The following is a 26,964-nucleotide window of genomic DNA, read 5'->3' as shown; positions in this document are numbered from 1 at the left end:
TCTGACATTTGGTAGGCCAGTATTATAATTATTGACATTTGGTAGGCCAGTATTATAATTTCTGACATTTGGTAGGCCAGTATTATAATTTCTGACATTTGGTAGGCCAGTATTATAATTTCTGACATTTGGTAGGCCAGTATTATCATTTCTGACATTTGATAGGCCATATTATAATTTGGTGGACATTTGATAGGCCACATTATAATTTCCGACATTTGGTAGGCCATATTATAATTTGGTAGACATTTGATAGGCCACATTATAATTTCAGACATTTGATAGGTCGTATTATAATTTCCAACATTTGGTAGGCCAGTATTATAATTTCTGACATTTGGTTGGCCAGTATTATAATTTCCGACATTTGGTAGGCCATATTATAATTTGGTAGACATTTGATAGGCCACATTATAATTTCAGACATTTGATAGGTCGTATTATAATTTCCGACATTTGGTAGGCCAGTATTATAATTTCCGACATTTGGTAGGCCAGTATTATAATTTGGTAGACATTTGGTAGGCCAGTATTATAATTTGGTAGACATTTGGTAGGCCAGTATTATAATTTGGTAGACATTTGGTAGGCCAGTATTATAATTTGGTAGACATTTGGTAGGCCAGTATAATAATTTGGTAGACATTTGGTAGGCCAGTATTATAATTTCTGACATTTGGTAGGCCAGTATTATAATTTCCGACATTTGGTAGGCCAGTATTATAATTTGGTAGACATTTGGTTGGCCAGTATTATAATTAATGACATTTGGTTGGCCAGTATTATAATTTCCGACATTTGGTTGGTCAGTATTATAATTTCTGACATTTGGTAGGCCAGTATTATAATTTCCGACATTTGGTAGGCCAGTATTATAATTTCCGACATTTGGTAGGCCAGTATTATAATTTCCGACATTTGGTAGGCCAGTATTATAATTTCCGACATTTGGTTGGCCAGTATTATAATTTCTGACATTTGGTAGGCCAGTATTATAATTTCCGACATTTGGTAGGCCAGTATTATAATTTCCGACATTTGGTAGGCCAGTATTATAATTTGGTAGACATTTGGTTGGCCAGTATTATAATTAATGACATTTGGTTGGCCAGTATTATAATTTCCGACATTTGGTTGGCCAGTATTATAATTTCTGACATTTGGTTGGCCAGTATTATAATTTCCGACATTTGGTTGGCCAGTATTATAATTTCCGACATTTGGTAGGCCAGTATTATAATTTGGTAGACATTTGGTAGGCCAGTATTATAATTTGGTAGACATTTGGTAGGCCAGTATTATAATTTGGTAGACATTTGGTAGGCCAGTATTATAATTTGGTAGACATTTGGTAGGCCAGTATAATAATTTGGTAGACATTTGGTAGGCCAGTATTATAATTTCTGACATTTGGTAGGCCAGTATTATAATTTCCGACATTTGGTAGGCCAGTATTATAATTTGGTAGACATTTGGTTGGCCAGTATTATAATTAATGACATTTGGTTGGCCAGTATTATAATTTCCGACATTTGGTTGGTCAGTATTATAATTTCTGACATTTGGTAGGCCAGTATTATAATTTCCGACATTTGGTAGGCCAGTATTATAATTTCCGACATTTGGTAGGCCAGTATTATAATTTCCGACATTTGGTAGGCCAGTATTATAATTTCCGACATTTGGTTGGCCAGTATTATAATTTCTGACATTTGGTAGGCCAGTATTATAATTTCCGACATTTGGTAGGCCAGTATTATAATTTCCGACATTTGGTAGGCCAGTATTATAATTTGGTAGACATTTGGTTGGCCAGTATTATAATTAATGACATTTGGTTGGCCAGTATTATAATTTCCGACATTTGGTTGGCCAGTATTATAATTTCTGACATTTGGTTGGCCAGTATTATAATTTCCGACATTTGGTTGGCCAGTATTATAATTAATGACATTTGGTTGGCCAGTATTATAATTTCTGACATTTGGTTGGCCAGTGTTATAATTAATGACATTTGGTTGGCCAGTGTTATAATTAATGACATTTGGTTGGCCAGTATTATAATTAATGACATTTGGTTGGCCAGTATTATAATTTCTGACATTTGGTTGGCCAGTGTTATAATTAATGACATTTGGTAGGCCAGTATTATAATTAATGACATTTGGTTGGCCAGTATTATAATTAATGACATTTGGTTGGCCAGTATTATAATTTCCGACATTTGGTAGGCCAGTATTATAATTAATGACATTTGGTTGGCCAGTATTATAATTTCCGACATTTGGTTGGCCAGTGTTATAATTAATGACATTTGGTAGGCCAGTATTATAATTAATGACATTTGGTTGGCCAGTATTATAATTAATGACATTTGGTTGGCCAGTATTATAATTTCTGACATTTGGTTGGCCAGTATTATAATTTGGTAGACATTTGATAGGCCACATTATAATTTCCGACATTTGGTAGGCCAGTATTATAATTTCCGACATTTGGTAGGCCAGTGTTATAATTTGGTAGACATTTGGTAGGCCAGTATTATAATTTGGTAGACATTTGGTAGGCCAGTATTATAATTTGGTAGACATTTGGTAGGCCAGTATTATAATTTCTGACATTTGGTAGGCCAGTATTATAATTTCCGACATTTGGTAGGCCAGTATTATAATTTCTGACATTTGGTAGGCCAGTATTATAATTTGGTAGACATTTGGTAGGCCAGTATTATAATTTGGTAGACATTTGGTAGGCCAGTATTATAATTTCTGACATTTGGTTGGCCAGTATTATAATTTGGTAGACATTTGGTAGGCCAGTATTATAATTTCTGACATTTGGTAGGCCAGTATTATAATTTGGTAGACATTTGGTAGGCCAGTATTATAATTTCTGACATTTGGTAGGCCAGTATTATAATTTCCGACATTTGGTAGGCCAGTATTATAATTTCTGACATTTGGTAGGCCAGTATTATAATTTGGTAGACATTTGGTAGGCCAGTATTATAATTTCTGACATTTGGTAGGCCAGTATTATAATTTGGTAGACATTTGGTAGGCCAGTATTATAATTTGGTAGACATTTGGTAGGCCAGTATTATAATTTCTGACATTTGGTAGGCCAGTATTATAATTTGGTAGACATTTGGTAGGCCAGTATTATAATTTGGTAGACATCTGGTAGGCCAGTATTATAATTTGGTAGACATTTGGTAGGCCAGTATTATAATTTCCGACATTTGGTAGGACAGTATTATAATTTCTGACATTTGGTAGGCCAGTATTATAATTTCCGACATTTGGTAGGACAGTATTATAATTTCCGACATTTGGTAGGACAGTATTATAATTTCTGACATTTGGTAGGCCAGTATTATAATTTCCGACATTTGGTAGGACAGTATTATAATTTCCGACATTTGGTAGGACAGTATTATAATTTCTGACATTTGGTAGGACAGTATTATAATTTGGTAGACATTTGGTAGGCCAGTATTATAATTTCTGACATTTGGTAGGCCATATTATAATTTGGGAGACATTTGATAGGCCACATTATAATTTCAGACATTTGATAGGTCGTATTATAATTTCCGACATTTGGAAGGCCAGTATTATAATTTCTGACATTTGGTAGGCCAGTATTATAATTTCTGAAATTTGGTAGGCCAGTATTATAATTTCTGACATTTGGTAGGCAAGTATTATAATTTGGTAGACATTTGGTAGGCCAGTATTATAATTTCTGACATTTGGTAGGCCATATTATAATTTGGTAGACATTTGATAGGCCACATTATAATTTCCGACATTTGGTAGGCGACATTATAATTTCAGACATTTGATAGGTCGTATTATAATTTCTGACATTTGGAAGGCCAGTATTATAATTTCTGACATTTGGTAGGCCAGTATTATAATTATTGACATTTGGTAGGCCAGTATTATAATTTCTGACATTTGGTAGGCCAGTATTATAATTTCTGACATTTGGTAGGCCAGTATTATAATTTCTGACATTTGGTAGGCCAGTATTATAATTTCTGACATTTGATAGGCCATATTATAATTTGGTGGACATTTGATAGGCCACATTATAATTTCCGACATTTGGTAGGCCATATTATAATTTGGTAGACATTTGATAGGCCACATTATAATTTCAGACATTTGATAGGTCGTATTATAATTTCCAACATTTGGTAGGCCAGTATTATAATTTCTGACATTTGGTTGGCCAGTATTATAATTTCCGACATTTGGTAGGCCATATTATAATTTGGTAGACATTTGATAGGCCACATTATAATTTCAGACATTTGAAAGGTCGTATTATAATTTCCGACATTTGGTAGGCCAGTATTATAATTTCCGACATTTGGTAGGCCAGTATTATAATTTGGTAGACATTTGGTAGGCCAGTATTATAATTTGGTAGACATTTGGTAGGCCAGTATTATAATTTGGTAGACATTTGGTAGGCCAGTATTATAATTTGGTAGACATTTGGTAGGCCAGTATAATAATTTGGTAGACATTTGGTAGGCCAGTATTATAATTTCTGACATTTGGTAGGCCAGTATTATAATTTCCGACATTTGGTAGGCCAGTATTATAATTTGGTAGACATTTGGTTGGCCAGTATTATAATTAATGACATTTGGTTGGCCAGTATTATAATTTCCGACATTTGGTTGGTCAGTATTATAATTTCTGACATTTGGTAGGCCAGTATTATAATTTCCGACATTTGGTAGGCCAGTATTATAATTTCCGACATTTGGTAGGCCAGTATTATAATTTCCGACATTTGGTAGGCCAGTATTATAATTTCCGACATTTGGTTGGCCAGTATTATAATTTCTGACATTTGGTAGGCCAGTATTATAATTTCCGACATTTGGTAGGCCAGTATTATAATTTCCGACATTTGGTTGGCCAGTATTATAATTTGGTAGACATTTGGTTGGCCAGTATTATAATTAATGACATTTGGTTGGCCAGTATTATAATTTCCGACATTTGGTTGGCCAGTATTATAATTTCTGACATTTGGTTGGCCAGTATTATAATTTCCGACATTTGGTTGGCCAGTATTATAATTAATGACATTTGGTTGGCCAGTATTATAATTTCCGACATTTGGTTGGCCAGTATTATAATTAATGACATTTGGTTGGCCAGTATTATAATTTCTGACATTTGGTTGGCCAGTGTTATAATTAATGACATTTGGTTGGCCAGTGTTATAATTAATGACATTTGGTTGGCCAGTATTATAATTAATGACATTTGGTTGGCCAGTATTATAATTTCTGACATTTGGTTGGCCAGTGTTATAATTAATGACATTTGGTAGGCCAGTATTATAATTAATGACATTTGGTTGGCCAGTATTATAATTAATGACATTTGGTTGGCCAGTATTATAATTTCCGACATTTGGTAGGCCAGTATTATAATTAATGACATTTGGTTGGCCAGTATTATAATTTCCGACATTTGGTTGGCCAGTGTTATAATTAATGACATTTGGTAGGCCAGTATTATAATTAATGACATTTGGTTGGCCAGTATTATAATTAATGACATTTGGTTGGCCAGTATTATAATTTCCGATATTTGGTTGGCCAGTGTTATAATTAATGACATTTGGTAGGCCAGTATTATAATTAATGACATTTGGTTGGCCAGTATTATAATTAATGACATTTGGTTGGCCAGTATTATAATTTCCGACATTTGGTTGGCCAGTATTATAATTATTGACATTTGGTTGGCCATTTGTTTGTCAACTATAGTTAGATACATACAGCTTCTCTTCTGTCATAACTTGTTTCCCCAGAAGACTAAATAAAGTAGTGCTCAGCAGAATACTGTCTTACATTAATAGAATGAATGCATTAGTAATGTACTTAACACTGGTAAAGTGTTCTATTTCCTTTAGGGACCGGGGAGAAAACTCAGTAACATCCAAAACACTGGAAAGATTGATCCTTTGCAAAATGTCCAAATCTTATCCGTTTGACCGGTTTTAAGACTTCAGTTGGTCTTGGGTGCATATCTGATGTGGTTGGAATACTGTCTGCTTGCATAACAGTGTCAAAGATAACACATTACACGCCCATTCACATTTTCTCAAGAGATGCCGAAGTAAATAAATCATATATTTCTCCACTCCTGTTCCCAAGACAAATTCAACATTATTGTTGTATAATTTCACTGCAACAAATGTATAATTCTGCAGGAGTTAATGTTATACTACATGTGAGAGGTTGTACTGTTGGCCTACCGTCAGTGACCAGATTTCAGTTACTATTCCGTTTAACCCATATTCAATGAGGAATATTCTGTTTATTCATAGATACAGGGATACTTATGAGAGGGATATGAAAGGTGCATGTGAGCAGCTTATCCCGAATAAGACCTGAAGCTGGATATGAGCTTCTGTCTGGAATACTGTGTAAACGTAGTCACTGTCTCTCCTCTCTTCCCTCCACCACTCTTCTCATCTCTCCTCTCTTCTCCTCTCTCTCCTCTCTCCTCCTCTCTTCTCCTCTCTCCTCTTCTCTCCTCTCTCCTCCTCTCTTCTCCTCTCTCATCTTCTTCCCTCTCTCCTCTCTCCTCTTCTGTCCTCTCTCTTCTCTCTTTTCCTCTCCTCCTCTCCACCACTCTCTCTTCTCCACCACTCTCTCTTCTCCACCACTCTCTCTTCTCCTTTCTTCTCTCCACCACTCTCTCTTCTCCTCTCCACAACTCTCTCTTCTCCTCTCCACAACTCTCTCTTCACCTCTCCACAACTCTCTCTTCACCTCTCCACCATTCTCTTCTCCTCTCCACCACTTTCTCTTCTCTCCATCACTCTCTTCTCCTCTCCACCACTCCCTTCTCCTTTCTTCTCTCCACCACTCTCTTCTCCTCTCCACCACTCTCTCTTCTCCTCTCCTCCACTCTCTCTTCTCCTCTCCACCACTCTCTTCTCCTCTCCACCACTCTCTCTTCTCCTCTCCACCACTTTCTCTTCTCTCCACCACTCTCTTCTCCTTTCTTCTCTCCACCACTCTCTTCTCCTCTCCACCACTCTCTTCTCCTCTCTACCACTCTCTCTTCTCCTCTCCACCACTCTATTCTCCTCTTCTCTCTACCACACTCTCTTTTCCTCTTCTCCTCTCCATCACTCTCTCTTCTCCTCTCCACCACTTTCTCTTCTCTCCACCACTCTCTTCTCCTTTCTTCTCTCCACCACTCTCTTCTCCTCTTCTCCTCTCTAGCACTCTCTCTTCTCCTCTTCTCCTCTCTACCACTCTCTCTTCTATCCACCACTCTCTTCTCCTTTCTTCTCTCCACCACTCTCTTCACCTCTCCACCACTCTCTCTTCTCCTCTCCACCACTCTCTCTTCTCCTCTCCACCACTCTCTCTTCTCCTCTTCTCCTCTCCACCACTCTCTCTTCTCCTCTTCTCCTCTCCACCACTCTCTCTTCTCCTCTCCACCACTCTCTTCTCCTCTCCACCATTCTCTCTTCTCCTCTCCACCATTCTCTCTTCTCCTCTCAACCACTCTCTCTTCTCCTCTCCACCACTCTCTCTTCTCCTCTCCACCACTCTCTCTTCTCCTCTCCACCACTCTCTCTTCTCCTCTCCACCATTCTCTTCACGTCTCCACCACTCTCTCTTCTCCTCTCCACCATTCTCTCTTCTCCTCTCCACCATTCTCTCTTCTCCTCTCCACCATTCTCTCTTCTCATCTCCACCATTCTCTCTTCTCCTCTCCACCACTCACTTCTCCTCTCCACCACTCCCTTCTCCTTTCTTCTCTCCACCACTCTCTTCTCCTCTCCACCACTCTCTCTTCTCCTCTCCTCCACTCTTTCTTCTCATCTCCACCACTCTCTTCTCCTCTCCACCACTCTCTCTTCTCCTCTCCACCACTTTCTCTTCTCTCCACCACTCTCTTCTCCTTTCTTCTCTCCACCACTCTCTTCACCTCTCCACCACTCTCTTCTCCTCTCTACCACTCTCTCTTCTCCTCTCCACCACTCTCTTCTCCTCTTCTCCTCTCTACCACTCTCTCTTCTCCCCTTCTCCTCTCTACCACTCTCTCTTCTCCTCTTCTCCTCTCCACCACTCTCTCTTCTCCTCTCCACCACTTTCTCTTCTCTCCACCACTCTCTTCTCCTTTCTTCTCTCCACCACTCTCTTCTCCTCTCCACCACTCTCTTCTCCTCTCTACCACTCTCTCTTCTCCTCTCCACCACTCTCTTCTCCTCTTATCCTCTCTACCACTCTCTCTTCTCTTCTTCTCCTCTCTACCACTCTCTCTTCTCCTCTTCTCCTCTCCAACACTCTCTCTTCTCCTCTCTACCACTCTCTTCTCCTCTTCTCCTCTCTACCACTCTCTCTTCTCCTCTTCTCCTCTCTACCACTCTCTCTTCTCCTCTCCACCACTCTCTTCTCCTTTCTTCTCTCCACCACTCTCTTCACTTCTCCACCACTCTCTCTTCTCCTCTCCACCACTCTCTCTTCTCCTCTCCACCACTCTCTCTTCTCCTCTCCACCACTCTCTCTTCTCCTCTCCACCAATCTCTCTTCTCCTCTCCACCACTCTCTCTTCTCCTCTTCTCCTCTCCACCACTCTCTCTTCTCCTCTCCTCCACTCTCTCTTCTCCTCTCCACCACTCTCTTCTCCTCTCCACCACTCTCTCTTCTCCTCTCCACCACTTTCTCTTCTCCTTTCTTCTCTCCACCACTCTCTTCTCCTCTCCACCACTCTCTTCTCCTCTCTACCACTCTCTCTTCTCCTCTCCACCACTCTCTTCTCCTCTTATCCTCTCTACCACTCTCTCTTCTCTTCTTCTCCTCTCTACCACTCTCTCTTCTCCTCTTCTCCTCTCCAACACTCTCTCTTCTCCTCTCTACCACTCTCTTCTCCTCTTCTCCTCTCTACCACTCTCTCTTCTCCTCTTCTCCTCTCTACCACTCGCTCTTCTCCTCTTCTCCTCTCCACCACTCTCTCTTCTCCTCTCCACCATTTCTCCTCTCCACCACTCTCTTCTCCTATTCTCCTCTCCACCACTCTCTCTTCGCCTCTTCTCCTCTCTACCACTCTCTCTTCTCCTCTCCACCACTCTCTTCTCCTTTCTTCTCTCCACCACTCTCTTCACCTCTCCACCACTCTCTCTTCTCCTCTCCACCACTCTCTTCTCCTCTTCTCCTCTCTACCACTCTCTCTTCTCCCCTTCTCCTCTCTACCACTCTCTCTTCTCCTCTTCTCCTCTCCACCACTCTCTCTTCTCCTCTCCACCACTTTCTCTTCTCTCCACCACTCTCTTCTCCTTTCTTCTCTCCACCACTCTCTTCTCCTCTCCACCACTCTCTTCTCCTCTCTACCACTCTCTCTTCTCCTCTCCACCACTCTCTTCTCCTCTTATCCTCTCTACCACTCTCTCTTCTCTTCTTCTCCTCTCTACCACTCTCTCTTCTCCTCTTCTCCTCTCCAACACTCTCTCTTCTCCTCTCTACCACTCTCTTCTCCTCTTCTCCTCTCTACCACTCTCTCTTCTCCTCTTCTCCTCTCTACCACTCTCTCTTCTCCTCTCCACCACTCTCTTCTCCTTTCTTCTCTCCACCACTCTCTTCACCTCTCCACCACTCTCTCTTCTCCTCTCCACCACTCTCTCTTCTCCTCTCCACCACTCTCTCTTCTCCTCTCCACCACTCTCTCTTCTCCTCTCCACCAATCTCTCTTCTCCTCTCCACCACTCTCTCTTCTCCTCTTCTCCTCTCCACCACTCTCTCTTCTCCTCTCCTCCACTCTCTCTTCTCCTCTCCACCACTCTCTTCTCCTCTCCACCACTCTCTCTTCTCCTCTCCACCACTTTCTCTTCTCCTTTCTTCTCTCCACCACTCTCTTCTCCTCTCCACCACTCTCGTCTCCTCTCTACCACTCTCTCTTCTCCTCTCCACCACTCTCTTCTCCTCTTATCCTCTCTACCACTCTCTCTTCTCTTCTTCTCCTCTCTACCACTCTCTCTTCTCCTCTTCTCCTCTCCAACACTCTCTCTTCTCCTCTCTACCACTCTCTTCTCCTCTTCTCCTCTCTACCACTCTCTCTTCTCCTCTTCTCCTCTCTACCACTCGCTCTTCTCCTCTCCACCACTCTCTTCTCCTTTCTTCTCTCCACCACTCTCTTCACCTCTCCACCACTCTCTCTTCTCCTCTCCACCACTCTCTCTTCTCCTCTCCACCACTCTCTCTTCTCCTCTCCACCACTCTCTCTTCTCCTCTCCACCAATCTCTCTTCTCCTCTCCACCACTCTCTCTTCTCCTCTTCTCCTCTCCACCACTCTCTCTTCTCCTCTCCTCCACTCTCTCTTCTCCTCTCCACCACTCTCTTCTCCTCTCCACCACTCTCTCTTCTCCTCTCCACCACTTTCTCTTCTCCTTTCTTCTCTCCACCACTCTCTTCTCCTCTCCACCACTCTCTTCTCCTCTCTACCACTCTCTCTTCTCCTCTCCACCACTCTATTCTCCTCTTCTCCTCTCTACCAGTCTCTCTTCTCCTCTTCTCCTCTCTACCACTCTCTCTTCTCCTCTTCTCCTCTCCACCACTATCTCTTCTCCTCTCCACCACTTTCTCTTCTCTCCACCATTCTCTTCTCCTTTCTTCTCTCCATCACTCTCTTCTCCTCTCTACCACTCTCTCTTCTCCTCTCCACCACTCTCTTCTCCTCTCTACCACTCTCTCTTCTCCTCTTCTCCTCTCTACCACTCTCTCTTCTCCTCTCCACCACTCTCTTCTCCTTTCTTCTCTCCACCACTCTCTTCACCTCTCCACCACTCTCTCTTCTCCTCTCCACCACTCTCTCTTCTCCTCTCCACCACTCTCTCTTCTCCTCTCCACCACTCTCTCTTCTCCTCTCCACCACTCTCTCTTCTCCTCTCCACCACTCTCTCTTCTCCTCTTCTCCTCTCCACCACTCTCTCTTCTCCTCTTCTCCTCTCCACCACTCTCTCTTCTCCTCTCCACCACTCTCTTCTCCTCTCCACCATTCTCTCTTCTCCTCTCCACCATTCTCTTTTCTCCTCTCCACCACTCTCTCTTCTCCTCTCCACCACTCTCTCTTCTCCTCTCCACCACTCTCTCTTCTCCTCTCCACCACTCTCTCTTCTCCTCTCCACCATTCTCTTCACGTCTCCACCACTCTCTCTTCTCCTCTCCACCATTCTCTCTTCTCCTCTCCACCATTCTCTCTTCTCCTCTCCACCATTCTCTCTTCTCCTCTCCACCATTCTCTCTTCTCATCTCCACCACTCTCTTCTCCTCTCCACCACTCCCTTCTCATTTCTTCTCTCCACCGCTCTCTTCTCCTCTCCACCACTCTCTCTTCTCCTCTCCTCCACTCTCTCTTCTCCTCTCCTCCACTCTCTCTTCTCCTCTCCACCACTCTCTTCTCCTCTCCACCACTCTCTCTTCTCCTCTCCACCACTTTCTCTTCTCTCCACCACTCTCTTCTCCTTTCTTCTCTCCACCACTCTCTTCTCCACCACTCTCTTCTCCTCTCTACCACTCTCTTCTCCTCTTCTCCTCTCTCCACTCTCTCTTCTCCTCTTCTCCTCTCTACCACTCTCTCTTCTCCTCTTCTCCTCTCCACCACTCTCTCTTCTCCTCTCCACCATTTCTCCTCTCCACCACTCTCTTCTCCTTTCTTCTCTCCACCACTCTCTTCTCCTCTCCACCACTCTCTTCTCCTCTCTACCACTCTCTTCTCCTCTTCTCCTCTCTCCACTCTCTCTTCTCCTCTTCTCCTCTCTACCACTCTCTCTTCTCCTCTTCTCCTCTCCACCACTCTCTCTTCTCCTCTCCACCATTTCTCCTCTCCACCACTCTCTTCTCCTCTTCTCCTCTCCACCACTCTCTCTTCGCCTCTTCTCCTCTCTACCACTCTCTCTTCTCCTCTCCACCACTCTCTTCTCCTTTCTTCTCTCCACCACTCTCTTCACCTCTCCACCACTCTCTCTTCTCTTCTCCACCACTCTCTCTTCTCCACTCCACCACTCTCTCTTCTCCTCTCCACCACTCTCTCTTCTCCTCTCCAACACTCTCTCTTCTCCTCTTCTCCTCTCCACCACTCTCTCTTCTCCTCTCCACCACTCTCTCTTCTCCTCTCCACCATTCTCTCTTCTCCTCTCCACCACTCTCTCTTCTCCTCTCCACCACTCTCTCTTCTCCTCTCCACCACTCTCTCTTCTCCTCTCCACCACTCTCTCTTCTCCTCTCCACCACTCTCTCTTCTCCTCTCCACCACTCTCTCTTCTCCTCTCCACCACTCTCTCTTCTCCTCTCCACCATTCTCTATTCTCCTCTCCACCACTCTCTCTTCTCCTCTCCACCATTCTCTATTCTCCTCTCCACCACTCTCTCTTCTCCTCTCCACTATTCTCTGTTCTCCTCTCCACCATTCTCTCTTCTCCTCTCCACCATTCTCTCTTCTCCTCTCCACCATTCTCTTTTCTCCTCTCCACCACTCTCTTCTCCTCTCCACCACTCTCTCTTCTCCTCTTCTCCTCTCCACCACTCTCTCTTCTCTTCTCCTCTCCACCACTCTCTCTTCTCCTCTCCACCACTCTCTCTTCTCCTCTCCACCACTCTCTTCTCCTCTCCACCACTCTCTTCTCCTCTCCACCACCCTCTTCTTCTCTCTACCACTCTATTCTCCTCTCCACCACTCTCTCTTCTCCTCTCCTCCACTCTCTTCTCTCCACCACTCTCTCTTCTCCTCTCCACCACTCTCTCTTCTCCTCTCCACCACTCTCTCTTCTCCTCTCCACCACTCTCTCTTCTCCTCTCCACCACTCTCTATTCTCCTCTCCACCACTCTCTCTTCTCCTCTCCACCATTCTCTTCACCTCTCCACCACTCTCTCTTCTCCTCTCCACCACTCTCTCTTCTCCTCTCCACCACTCTCTCTTCTCCTCTCCACCACTCTCTCTTCTCCTCTCCACCACTCTCTCTTTTCTTCTTCTCCTCTCCACCACTCTCTCTTCTCCTCTCCACCATTCTCTCTTCTCCTCTCCACCACTCTCTCTTCTCCTCTCCATCACTCTTCTCCTCTCCATCACTCTCCTCCTCTCCACCACTCTCTCTTCTCCTCTCCACCACTCTCTCTTCTCCTCTCCACCACTCTCTCTTCTCCTCTCCACCATTCTCTTCACGTCTCCACCACTCTCTCTTCTCCTCTCCACCATTCTCTCTTCTCCTCTCCACCATTCTCTCTTCTCCTCTCCACCATTCTCTCTTCTCCTCTCCACCATTCTCTCTTCTCCTCTCCACCATTCTCTCTTCTCCTCTCCACCACTCCCTTCTCTTTTCTTCTCTCCACCACTCTCTTCTCCTCTCCACCATTCTCTCTTCTCCTCTCCACCATTCTCTCTTCTCCTCTCCACCACTCTCGCTTCTCCTCTCCACCACTCTCTCTTCTCCTCTCCACCACTCTCTCTTCTCCTCTCCACCATTCTCTTCACGTCTCCACCACTCTCTCTTCTCCTCTCCACCATTCTCTCTTCTCCTCTCCACCATTCTCTCTTCTCCTCTCCACCATTCTCTCTTCTCCTCTCCACCATTCTCTCTTCTCCTCTCCACCACTCCCTTCTCCTTTCTTCTCTCCACCACTCTCTTCTCCTCTCCACCACTCTCTCTTCTCCTCTCCTCCACTCTCTCTTCTCCTCTCCACCATTCTCTCTTCTCCTCTCCACCATTCTCTATTCTCCTCTCCACCACTCCCTTCTCTTTTCTTCTATCCACCACTCTCTTCTCCTCTCCACCATTCTCTCTTCTCCTCTCCACCATTCTCTCTTCTCCTCTCCACCACTCTCTCTTCTCCTCTCCACCACTCTCTCTTCTCCTCTCCACCACTCTCTCTTCTCCTCTCCACCATTCTCTTCACGTCTCCACCACTCTCTCTTCTCCTCTCCTCTCTACCACTCTTTCTTCTCTCCACCACTCTCTCTTCTCCTCTCCACTTCTTTCCACCACTCAACTACAGTTCAATAAAAAAGTCCTTAGTATAAAGGGGACTGTCAGTCAACACAGAGTAGAGACTGTCCATCTCTCAACCTCTCTACTTATCTCTCTCTCTCTTCCCTCTCTGTTTCTTTTTCTCTATCTGCACTACACTCTCCATCTCTCTCTCACTCCATCCCCTTCTCATATCTGTCTCCCCTATTTCCATCCTGTCTATCCCCCTAGCCCAGAGTGACAGGTCATCACAGCTAAGTCACAGCGTGGCAGCCTAATGCATTGTGGGTAGACAGTTGACGGGCGGTACCATGACCTCAACATGAGCACAGTGACATGGCATGTCTGGCCTCTTACTGAAAGAGAAGAAAGACAGAAAGAAGGAAGGATGGAAGGAAAGGAATCTTTGGTCCCTGCAGCCTCAGCTCTCCAATATCCACTAGTTTTCACTCTTTACATCTGACACAGTCTAATGTTGACACGGCAACACAGTCTGTTCTTAACATGGTCTAATGTTGACACGGCAACACGGTCTGTTCTAAACATGGTTTAATGTTGACATGGCAACATGGTCTAATGTTGACATGACAACACATCTGTCCTAAACATGGTCTAATGTTGACACGGCAACACATCTGTCCTAAACATGGTCTAATGTTGACACGGCAACACATCTGTCCTAAACATGGTCTAATGTTGACATGACAACATGGTGTGTAATAAACTGACAAACTCAGAGAATGTTGGTCCCTGTAACCTCAGCTCTCCTTTATCCACTCTGATGTTGATTAATGCTTAGTGTTCTTTACTGAGGTGTTCCATGTCTGCCCCTAGGGGGGTGCGATCATAGGGGCAGTCAGGTTTCTACATGGCTTAGCTGCTTCGCTGCAGAGTCATGGGTCAGATGGTTTAGACCCTTTCTTCTTTAAGGTTGCTGCCCCTATCATCACCAAGCCTGTCTCTGACCTTTTTAACCTGTCTCTCCTCTCTGGGGTGGTTCCCATTGCTTGGAAGGCAGCCACGGTTCGTCCTTTATTTAAAGGGGGAGATCAAGCTGATCCTAACTGTTATAGGCCTAATTCTATTTTGCCCTGTTTATCAAAAGTCTTGGAAAAACGTGTCAGTAATCAACTGACTGGCTTTCTTGATGTCTGTAGTATTCTCTCTGGTATGCAATCTGGTTTCCACTCAGGTTATGGATGTGTCACTGCAACCTTAAAGGTCCTCAATGATGTCACCATTGCCCTTGATTCTAAGCAATGTTGTGCTGCTATTTTTATTGACTTGGCCAAAGCTTTTGATACGGTAGACCATTCCATTCTTGTGTGCCGGCTAAGGAGTATTGATGTCTCTGAGGGGTCTTTTGCCTGGTTTGCTAACTACCTCTCTCAAAGAGTACGGTGTATAAAGTCCAAAAATCTGCTGTCTCAGCCACTACCTGAGTACCCCAAGGCTTGATCCTAGGCCCCACGCTCTTCTCAATTTACATCAACAACATAGCTCAGGCAGTAGGAAGCTCTCTCATCCATTTATATGCAGGTGATACAGTCTTATACTCAGCTGGCCCTTCCTCTGATTTTATGTTAAACGTTCTACAACAAAGCTTTCTTAGTGTCCAACAAGCTTTCTCTACCCTTAACCTTTTTCTGAACACCTCCAAAACAAAGGTCATGTGGTTTGGTAAGAAGAATGCCCCTCTCCCCACAGGTGTGATTACTACCTCTGAGGGTTTAGAGCTTGAGGTAGTCACCTCATACAAGTACTTGGGAGTATGGCTAGACGCTACACTGTCCTTCTCTCAGCACATATCAAAGCTGCAGGCTAAAGTTAAACCTAGACTTGATTTCCTCTATGATAATCGCTCCTCTTTCACCCCAGCTGCCAAACTAACCCTGATTCAGATGACCATCCTACCCATGCTAGATTACAGAGATGTAATTTATAGATCAGCAGATAAGGGTGCTCTTGAGCAGCTAGATGTTCATTACCATTCAACCATTAGATTTGCCACCAATGCTCCTTATAGGACACATCACTGCACTCTATACTCCTCTGTAAACTGGTCATTTCTGTATACCCGTCGCAAGACCCACTGGTTGATGCTTATTTATAAAACCCTCTTAGGCCTCACTCCCCTTTATCTGAGATATCTACTGCAGCCCTCATCCTCCACATACAACACCCGTTCTGCCAGTCACCTTCTGTTAAAGGTCCCCAAAGCACACACATCCCTGGGTCGCTCCTTTTTTCAGTTCGCTGCAGCTAGCGACTGGAACGAACTGGACAGCTTTATCTCAATCTCTTCATTCAAAGACTCATCATGGACACTCTGACAGTTATGGCTGCTTTGTGTAATTAATTTTTTATTTTTAATCCCAGGCCCCTGTCCCCGCAGGAGGCCTTTTGCCTTTTGGTAGGTTGTATTGTAATTGTAAAAAATAATGTGTTCTTAACTGACTTGTTAAATAAAGTTTCAATAAAAAATAAAAATGCTCCACTCTGACTGTGTTTCTACAGACGTAGCTGCTTTGTTGTGGAGTCGTGCTCCACTCTGACTGTGTTTCTACAGACGTAGATGCTTCGTTGTGGAGTCGTGCTCCACTCTGACTGTGTTTCTACAGACGTAGATGCTTCGTTGTGGAGTCGTGCTCCACTCTGACTGTGTTTCTACAGACGTAGATGCTTCGTTGTGGAGTCGTGCTCCACTCTGACTGTGTTTCTACAGACGTAGATGCTTCGTTGTGGAGTCGTGCTCCACTCTGACTGTGTTTCTACAGACGTAGCTGCTTCGTTGTGGAGTCATGCTCCACTCTGACTGTGTTTCTACAGACGTAGATGCTTCGTTGTGGAGTTGTGCTCCACTCTGACTGTGTTTCTACAGGCTTAACTTATTGGTATTCTTGTCGCAACGTTGGGAAAGTTATCAGAGCGATTTGTCATTCTGCTTGTCAGAAGCTAGTTCTCTTCTACTACACTCTGTGATGTGTGTGTGTGTTAGTGTGTGTGTGTGTGTGTGTGTGTGTGTGTGTGTGTGTGTGTTGGTTTTTTCTGCGGTGGTACACACACACACAGGGACTGGTTTAACCAGGTGTGTGGATTCTAGCCAATCAGTGATAGTGATTGATGGTATGAGAAATGAAAATCTGAATTACTGCGGAACTCAAGGACTTTGTCCTAAAGTGTATCCTATTTCCCTATGTAGTGATATACTTATAGGGTTCCATAGGGCTCTGGTCTAAAGTAGTGCACTATATAGGGAATAGGGTGCCATTGGGCTCTGGTCTAAAGTAGTGCACTATATAGGGAATAGGGTGCCATAGGGCTCTGGTCTAAAGTAGTGCACTATATAGGGAATAGGGTGCCCTTTGGGACGCATTAAAATGTCTGTTTCTCTCTCTCTGAGTTATACATTTTAATTTATTTTATGTTATTACCTGGTACTCCCTGTATATAACCATGTTATTACCTGGTACTTCCTGTATATAACCATGTTATTACCTGGTACTCCATGTATATAACCACGTTATTACCTGGTACTTCCTGTATATAGCCATGTTATTACCTGGTACTCCCTGTATATAACCATGCTATTACCTGGTACTCCCTGTATATAACCATGTTATTACCTGGTACTTCCTGTATATAGCCATGTTATTACCTGGTACTTCCTGTATATAACCATGGTATTACCTGGTACTTCCTGTATATAGCCATGTTATTACCTGGTACTTCCTGTATATAGCCATGTTATTACCTGGTACTCCATGTATATAACCATGTTATTACCTGGTACTCCCTGTATATGGTCATGCTATTACCGGGTTCTCCCTGTATATAACCATGTTACTACCTGGTACTCCCTGTATATAACCATGTTATTACCTGGTACTTCCTGTATACGGCCATGTTATTACCTGGTACGTCCTATATATAACCATGTTAATACCTGGTACTCCCTGTATATAGCCATGCTATTACCGGGTACTCCCTGTATATAGCTATGTTATTACCTGGTACTCCCTGTATATAACCATGTTATTACCTGGTACTCCCTGTATATGGCCATGTTATTACCTGGTACTCCCTGTATATAACCATGTTATTAACCATGTTATTACCTGGTACTCCCTGTATATAGCCATGTTATTACCTGGTACTCCCTGTATATAACCATGTTATTACCTGGTACTTCCTGTATAAGGCCATGTTTTTACCCGGTAGTTCCTGTATATAGCCATGCTATTACCTGGTACTTCCTGTATATAGCCATGTTATTACATGGTATATAGCAGGCCGCGTCAGTGGCACTGTGTTGTCCTTAAAGCAGGTGAAGAAGGTGTTTAGCTTGTCCGGAAGAAAGATGTCGGTGTCCTCAACGTGGCGGGTTTTCGTTTTGTAGTCCCTGGTTGTCTATAGATCCTGCCACATACGTCTCGTGTCTAAGCCGTTGAATTAAAACTCCACTTTGTCTCTATACTGACGTTTTGTCTGTTTGATTGCCTTACGGAGGGAATAACTACACTGTTTATATTCAGCCATATTCCCAGTCATCTTTCCATGGTTAAATGCGGTGGTTCGCACTTTCAGTTTTGTGCGAATGCTGCCATCTATCCATGATTTCTGGTTAGTGTAGGTTTAGTAATAGTCATAGCGGGTACAACATCTGCTATACACTTAATGATTAACTCAGTCACCGTATCAGTATTATCGTCAATGTTATTATCGGAGGAGAATATATCCCAGTCCGCATGTTCAAAACAATCTTGAAGTTACTTGCTACTCCAACTTCTCCCGGTCACGTGTTTTAGCAGTGCGAGTACTACAGGCAATGTGTTGATAGAACTATGGCAGCCTTTTCCTCAAATATACTTTGTTAAATTGCTACAATAAATGCGGCCTCAGGATGTGTGTTTTCCAGTTTGCATAAAGTCCAACGACTTTCTTTGAGGGTATCAACTTGACTGGGGATATACACAGCTGTGACTATAACTGAAGAGAATTCTCTTGGGAGGTAATATGGTGGGAGGTAATATGGTCTGCATTTGATTGTGAGGTATTCTAGGTCGGGTGAACAAAAGGATTTGAGTTCCTGTATGTTATTACAATCACACCATGAGTAGTTAATCATGAGACATACACCGCCGCCTTTCTTCTTCCCGGAGAGATATTTATTCCTGTCTGCGCAATGAACTGAGAATCCAACTGACTGGACTCAGACAGTATATCCTTAGACAGCCATGTTTACGTGAAACAGAGTATGTTACAATCCCTGATGTCTCTCTGGAAAGAAACCCTCATTCCATATGTGTTATTTCATAGTTTTGATGTCTTCACTATTATTCGACAATGTAGAAAATAGTGAAAATAAAAAATATAAAAAATCCTGGAAAGAGTAAGTGTTCTAAACCTTCTGACTCTACATGTTAACTTTCACACACATCTCTGTTAACTATATATTTTTATTGTTTTCTTTTCTATTCAGTCACTTGTCTTTTTGACCTGCACTGTTGGAGATTAAGCATTTCACTGTACCCTTAAATTACATCTGAGACCCTGTGCATGTGACTAATAAACTAATCTTAAATCGAATTTTGACCTGGGTCCGGTTTATATTTAATTTTTTATTTCACCTTTATTTAAACCAGTTGAGAACAAGTTCTCATTTACAACTGTGACCTGGCCAAGATAAAGCAAAGCAGTGAGGCTCAAACAACACAGAGTTACACATAAACAAACGTACAGTCAATAACACAATAGAACAAAAGTCTATATACAGAATGTGCAAATGAGATAAGTTAAGGGAGGTAAGGCAATAAATAGGCCATAGTGGCGAAATAATTACAATTTAGCAATTAAACACTGGAGTGATAGATGTGCAGAAGATGAATGTGCAAGTAGAGATACTGGGGTGCAAAGGAGCAAAAAAAACAAAAAAAACAGTATGGAGTATTGGAGATGCTTAATGTGAGTCTGGAAGGAAAGTTTACAGTCTAACTAGACACCTAGGTATTTGTAGATGTTCACATCAGAACCGAGTAGTGATTCTGGGCGGGCAGGCAGGTAGGTGCTGGTGGGAATCGGTTGAAGAGCATGCATTTAGTTTTACTTGCATTTAAGAGCTGTTGGAGGCCACGGAAGGAGAGTTGTGTGGCATTGAAGCTCGTCTGGAGGTTAGTTAACCTCTCTAGGGGGTGTGGGACGGTAGCTTCCCACCAGGCCAACATCCAGTGAAATTGCAGAGCGCCAAATTCAAAAACAGAAATACTCATTATATAAATTCATAAAACATACAAGTGTTACCGGTTTAAAGATGAACTTCTTGTTAATCCAACCGAGGTGTCAAATTTCAAAAAGGCTTTACGGCGAAAGCATACAATGCAATTATCTGAGAACAGCACCCAGCAAACAAATCATTACACACAGTTACCAGCCAAGTAGAGGAGTTACACAAGTCAGAAATAGCGATAAAATTAATCACTTACCTTTGAATATCTTCATATGGTTGCACTCACAAGACTCCCATTTACTCAATAAATGTTTGTTTTGTTCGTTAAAGTCCCTCTTTATATCCAAAAACCTCCGTTTTGTTTGTGCGTTTTGTTCAGTAATTCACAGGCTCAAAGGCAGTCAAAACAGGCAGACGAAAAATTTGATCAGTTACTGATCAGTGATCAATTACTATCAGTAAAGTTCAAATAAACATGTCAAACGATGATTATCATCAATCCTCAGGTTGTTTTTAGTAATCAATAATATTTCAACCGGACAAAAGCTTCGTCAATAGAAAAAGAAAAAAAAGAAAGGTGGGTCGTAAACAACCTCTGGGACACTGCCATTCAGAGTTCAGAGTGGTCTTACTCTCTCATTTTTCAGAATACAAGCCTGAAACAATTTTTAAAGACTTTTGACATCTAGTGGAAGCCATAGGAAGTGCAATTTGATTCCTAAGTCAATGGAATCTGTATAGGCAGTCAATGGAAAACTAAAAACATAAAAAAATTATATCTAATACTAATAATAATATGCATATATTAGCATCTGGGACAGAGTAGGAGGCAGTTTACTCTGGGCACGCTATTCATCCAAAAGTGAAAATGCTGCCCCCTATCCCAAAGAAGTTAAAAGAGGGGGATGACCGCGTTGCTTTCCAATTTTTGGGGATCTCAAACGATTTGGAATAGAGGTTGAACAGGCTAGTAATAGGGGTTACAACAATTCCGGCTGATCATTTTAGAAAGAGAGGGTCCAGATTGTCTAGCCCTACTGATTTGTAGGGGTCCAGATTTTGCAGCTCTTTCAGAACATCAGCTATCTGGATTTGGGTGAAGGAGAAATGGGGGAGGCATGGGCAAGTTGCTGTGGCGGGTACAGAGCTGTTGACCAGGGTAGGGGTGGCCAGGTGGAAAGCCTGGCCAGCCGTAGAAAAATTCTTATTGAAATTCTCAATTATCTTGGATTTATCGGTGGTGACAGTGTTTCCTAGCCTCAGTGCAGTAGGCAGATGGGAGGAGGGGCTCTTATTCTCCATGGACTTTACAGTGTCCCAGAACTTTTGGAGTTTGTGCTTCAGGATGCACATTTCTGTTTGAAAAAGCTAGCCTTTGCTTTCCTAACTGCCTGTGTATATTGGTTCCTAACTTCCCTGAAAGGTTGCATATCGCGGGAGCTATTTGATACTAATGCAGTACGCTACAGGATGTTTTTGTGCTGGTAAAGGGCAGTCAGGTCTGGAGTGAACCAAGAGCTATATATGTTCCTGGTTCTCCATTTTTTGAATGGAGCATGCTTATTTAAGTTGATGAGGAAGGCACTTTTAAAGAATAACCATACATCTTCTACTGATGGAATGAGATCAATCAATATCCTTCCAGGATACCCCGGCCAGCTCGACTAGAAAGACCTGCTCGCAGAAGTGTTTTAGGGAGCGTTTGATAGTGATGAGGGGTGGTCGTTTGACCACAGACCCATTACGGAACCAAGCAATGAGGTAGTGATCACTGAGATCCTGGTTGAAGACAGCAGAGATGTGTTTGGAGGGCAGGTTGGTTAGGATGATATCTATGGGGGTGCCTGCCTATGTTTACGGATTTGGGGTTGTCCCTGGTAGGTTCATTGATAATTTGTGTGAGATTGAGGGCATTAAACTTGGATTGTAGGATGGCCGGGGTGTTAAGCATGTCCCGGTTTAGGTCACCTAACAGCACGAGCTCTGAAGATAGATGGGGTGAAATCATTTCAGCTGGGAGCAGAAGGTGGTCTATAGCAAGCGGCAACGGTGAGAGACTTGTTTCTGGAAAGGTGGATTTTTAAAAGTAGAAGCTCAAATTGTTTGGGCACAGACCTGGATAGTAAGACAGAACTCTACAGGCTATCTCTGCAGCAGATTGCAACTCTGCCCCCTTCGGCAGTTCTATCTTGTCGGAAAATGTTGTAGTTAGGTATGGAAATTTCAGGGTTTTTGGTGGTCTTCCTAAGCCAGGATTCAGACACGGCTAGGACATCAGGGTTAGCACAGTGTGCTAAAGCAGTGAATAAAACAAACTTAGGGAGTCGGCTTCTAGTGTGAACATACATGAAACTAAGGCTTTTTTTTACAGTTACAGAAGTCAACAAATGAGAGCACCTGGGGAATGGGAGTGGAGCAAAGCACTGCAGGGGTTAACCTCTACATCAACAGAGGAGGAGTAGGATAAGGGTACAGCTAAGGGCTATCAGACCTGGTCGTCTAGTATGAACAGAGAGTAAAAGTAGCAGATTTCTGGGCGCTATAGAATAGATTCAAGGCATATGTACAGTCAAAGGTATGGTAGGATGTGAATACAGTGGAGGAAACCTAGGCATAGCCGAGTGATCATAGGGACCAGTGGGAAGCTAGGCGAGCTGGAGACTCTGCGATTCAGACAGCTAGCGGGCTAGTAGAAGGGCCTTAGAGGGACGTACGGTACATATACACGGGACACAACAAGACGAAGACAAAGACGCCTGACTGCTTCTTGGGTTCATCGTTAGGATCCTATGGTTAGCCTTAAGATGCTGTTATTTGTGATGGGGGACAGACAGACTGTCTAGTGTGTTGAAGTAGCAGAAAAGAGCCTGTCGCTTACAAAGTGCTTTCACAACCAATGTGTCTCTCTCTCTCTCTGTGATGTAGAATAGATTTGTTTGAAAAGAAAGGTCAAGGACGCCAAAGCATGGTGACACACACACTTTCTCTCTCTCTCTCTCTCTCTCTCTCTCTCTCTCTCTCTCTCTCTACACCTCTCTCTCTCTCTGTCTCTCTCTCTCTCTCTCTCTCTCTCTCTCTCTCTCTCTCTCTCTTTCTCTCTCTCTCTCTTTCTCTCTCCTTCTCTCTCTCTCTCCATTTGTGATGCTCCTACACCCTAACACTTGTTGTGGTTGAGTGTGTGAGTCAGTGTGCATCAGTGTCAAAGCTATAGGACCTAACATTTTCTGAGCCTTGACACCAGACTGTCCTTAACTGTCAGCTATTTAGTTTCCTGCAGGCCATCAAATTCACACCAGCCTATGAGAAAATCCACACCAGACAGAGAGACAGAGAGACAGAGAGAGAAAGAGAACAGTGTATCAGTTTAGTCAGCGTTGATTAAGGTACGATAGTAGGGCAGTATTCAGTTATTAGTTATTATTACATTAGTTGATTAAGGTACGATAGTAGAGCAGTATTCAGTTATTAGTTATTAGTTATTATTACCTTAGTTGATTAAGGTACGATGGTAGAGCTGTGCATGTGTGTGGGATAACCATCACAATGACATTTGTCCTTGGAAAATGCTGAGTCACTTCTAACACTGCTAGTGGCTAACACACACACACACACACACACACACACACACACACACACACACACACACACACACACACACACACTCATACACTCACATACACACTCATACACTCACACACACACACTATAAATGGTGCCGTCCTGTATGATATAAATGTTTATTACATTCTACTGAGACATTTACTTTGTGTTGTTATTGCTATGTTGTATTATTCCGTATTGTTGTTTCGTTGTGGAACCTGCTAGTAAGCACATCGTTGGACAATGTGTACCAACTTCAAACACTCTGCTGCTAACTGGCAGGATGCACTTCCAACAGAGCAGAGCACTAGTTGTTGCTACTGACTGAGTGTATATATGAGATTATATATACATGAGATTAATTTATTATAAGGCATAAAGAACCTGTGTTCACAAAGCATCTCAGAGTAGGAACATTGATCTAGGATCAGCTCCTCTTGTCGATGTTTTGTCTTATTGATTGTGATCTAAACGGATCCTAGATCAGCACTCTGAGGTCACAGACAGTATCTTGTCTTTTTCACTCTCCTCCCCCTCCTCCTCCTCTCCTCCATCCTCCTCTCTACATTTCCTTCCCTCCTCCTCCTCTCCTCCCCCTCCTCATCCTCTCCTCTCCTCCTTCTCCTTCTCCTCTCCTACCCTCCTCTTCTTCTCCTACCCTCCTTTTCTTCTCCTACTCTCCTCTTCTTCTCCTACCCTCCTCTTCTTCTCCCGTACTCCCCCTCCTCCTCCTCTCCTACCCTCCTCTCCTCCCTCTCCTACCTCCTCTTCCTCTCCTCCTCTCCTCCTCCCCTCCTCTTCCTCTCCTCTCCTCTCCTCCCCCTCCTCCTCCCCCTCCTCCTCCTCCCTACTTTTCTCCTCCTTCCTCCTCTCCTCTCATCCCTCCTCTCCTCTCCTCTCGTCTTTTCAGGTTTGATCTACACTACAGGTATTCTGGACTGTGAAACCAAGTCGTCCTATTGGTTGACGGTCCACGCCACCACCCGCGGGGTCACGCCCCTCTCCGCCTCCATTGAGGTCTTCATCCAGGTGTGTGACAACACTAGTGTGTGTGAAGAGGTGTCCTCATCCTTCCCAGTGTCTTCCACAGTTCAGAAGATCTTGTGCATATATTATGACAACATTTGTGACGTTTTCGTTCGTTTTAGACTTCGGGAAAGTTGTTTTTCTTCCCCCGGCTGTTCGGGGCAAAACAAAACATTTTCACGAGGTCAGCCAAAGTTCGGTTAGCTGAAGTCTACGCCCCTTCGTCCGTGATTGGTCAACTGTAGGGATTCTTAAATAAAGTCTTTGTTGTCATTCAACAAGAGAGACGACTCGTTTTCAGGCACATTTTGTCATTGAGAAATTCTGCACCAATCGTCTTTATGTAAAATAGCACGACTAAGAACTCCTCGGGCAACAACAAAACACGTCAAAATTAACAACAGATTTCATTCGGACTATTTTGAAGAAGTGTAACCTGGCTTCCTTTTCATGTGAGCATGCTTGTTCGGTTCACCTAGCCGACTTTGAAGCCTGTTGATGCCTTCAGTGTGTTTCTGAGTGTGTGTGTGTGTGTGTGTGTGTCTCTCTGCCTTTCAAGACGTTTTCAGGTCCATCTGTATTCTCCCCAGAACAAAGAGCTTAATAACGTGACCATCTCTTCCTCAGTTAATACCTACATTAAGAACCAACAGACCAGTGACCATCTCTTCCTCAGTTAATACCTACATTAAGAACCAACAGACCAGTGACCATCTCTTCCTCAGTTAATACCTACATTAAGAACCAACAGACCAGTGGCTCTCTTCCTCAGTTAATACCTACATTAAGAACCAACAGACCAGTGACCATCTCTTCCTCAGTTAATACCTACACTAAGAACCAACAGACCAGTGACCATCTCTTCCTCAGTTAATACCTACATTAAGAACCAACAGACCAGTGACCATCTCTTCCTCAGTTAATACCTACATTAAGAACCAACAGACCAGTGACCATCTCTTCCTCAGTTAATACCTACATTAAGAACCAACAGACCAGTGACCATCTCTTCCTCAGATAATACCTACATTAAGAACCAACAGACCAGTGGCTCTCTTCCTCAGTTAATACCTACATTAAGAACCAACAGACCAGTGACTATCTTCCTGAGCTAATTGCTATATTACATTAAGAAACTACGTGCTAACACTCTCTTGATGTTTTGCTCAATGGGCAAACTGAGTCCTGTGATGCAAAACAGACTGAGATTCTAACTCTTGGGGATGCGCTCGTAAATTTCCCCCTTGTGTTTGAGAGTGCCGATCGTAAATTCTGTGCCGATCTCTGTGCCGATCGTAAATTCAGAGCGTTGTCAGATTGTCCATTCATAAATTTAGAACATTTCGTATGGGGAGTGTATACTGCAATCAAGTGCACATGCTTACTGGCTAAAATGGTGGCTAGCTTGCTAGGAACTTCCAGTCATAAGAGAGAACACCCTGGGAGAACACCCTGGGAGAACACCCTGGGAGAACACCCCGGGAGAACACCCCGGGAGAACACCCCGGGAGAACACCCCGGGAGAACAACCTGAGAGAACACCCCGAGAGAACACCCCGAGAGAACACCCCGGGAGAACACCCCGGGAGAACACCCCGAGAGATCACCCTGGGAGAACACCCCGAGAGAACACCCCGGGAGAACACCCCGGGAGAACACCCCGAGAGATCACCCTGGGAGACCACCATGAGAGATCACCCTGGGAGAACACCCTGAGAGAACACCCTGGGAGAACACCCTGGGAGAACACCCTGGGAGAACACCCTGAGAGAACACCTCACCTCCTCTCCCTAGCAGAACCATAGTTAGGCTGTTTTAATGTTATCAAGAGGTTTTGTGAATGTAACTGTGTTACTGGTACCAATTTACTTCCGTTTTTTTTTGCAGATGTTTGCTGACACCAATGGGGGGCTAGGGCATTTGTAAATTCAGCAATTATTCAGTACTCAGAACAGAGTGGGAGAGAATCAGAGTAGATAATGTAAGGACAGCATGCAGTATGCTGATGAATAACTAGATCCTTTGATATCATATTAAAAACACCTCCTCCCTTCTCCACCCCCGATCTCCCTTCTCCCCCCCGATCTCTCTCTC

At 43.5% G+C, this 26,964-nt stretch overlaps 1 protein-coding gene across 1 annotated transcript in view; it reads left to right on the top strand.

Moving 5' to 3' along the window:
• Window positions 1-26,964, top strand: part of LOC139388244 (protocadherin Fat 3) — a 334,570-nt gene that overhangs the window by 65,193 nt on the left and 242,413 nt on the right. The window contains exon 18 of the mRNA XM_071134792.1: window positions 24,755-24,873. Coding sequence (XP_070990893.1) covers window positions 24,755-24,873 — 119 coding nt within the window. The remainder of the gene's footprint in view (window positions 1-24,754; window positions 24,874-26,964) is intronic.

Source organism: Oncorhynchus clarkii, chromosome 29, assembly GCF_045791955.1.
Source record: "Oncorhynchus clarkii lewisi isolate Uvic-CL-2024 chromosome 29, UVic_Ocla_1.0, whole genome shotgun sequence".
In the NCBI taxonomy this organism is placed as follows: Eukaryota; Metazoa; Chordata; class Actinopteri; order Salmoniformes; family Salmonidae; genus Oncorhynchus; species Oncorhynchus clarkii.
Note: the sequence above shows the minus strand (reverse complement) of the source record. Positions and strands in the feature narration are given on the sequence as shown.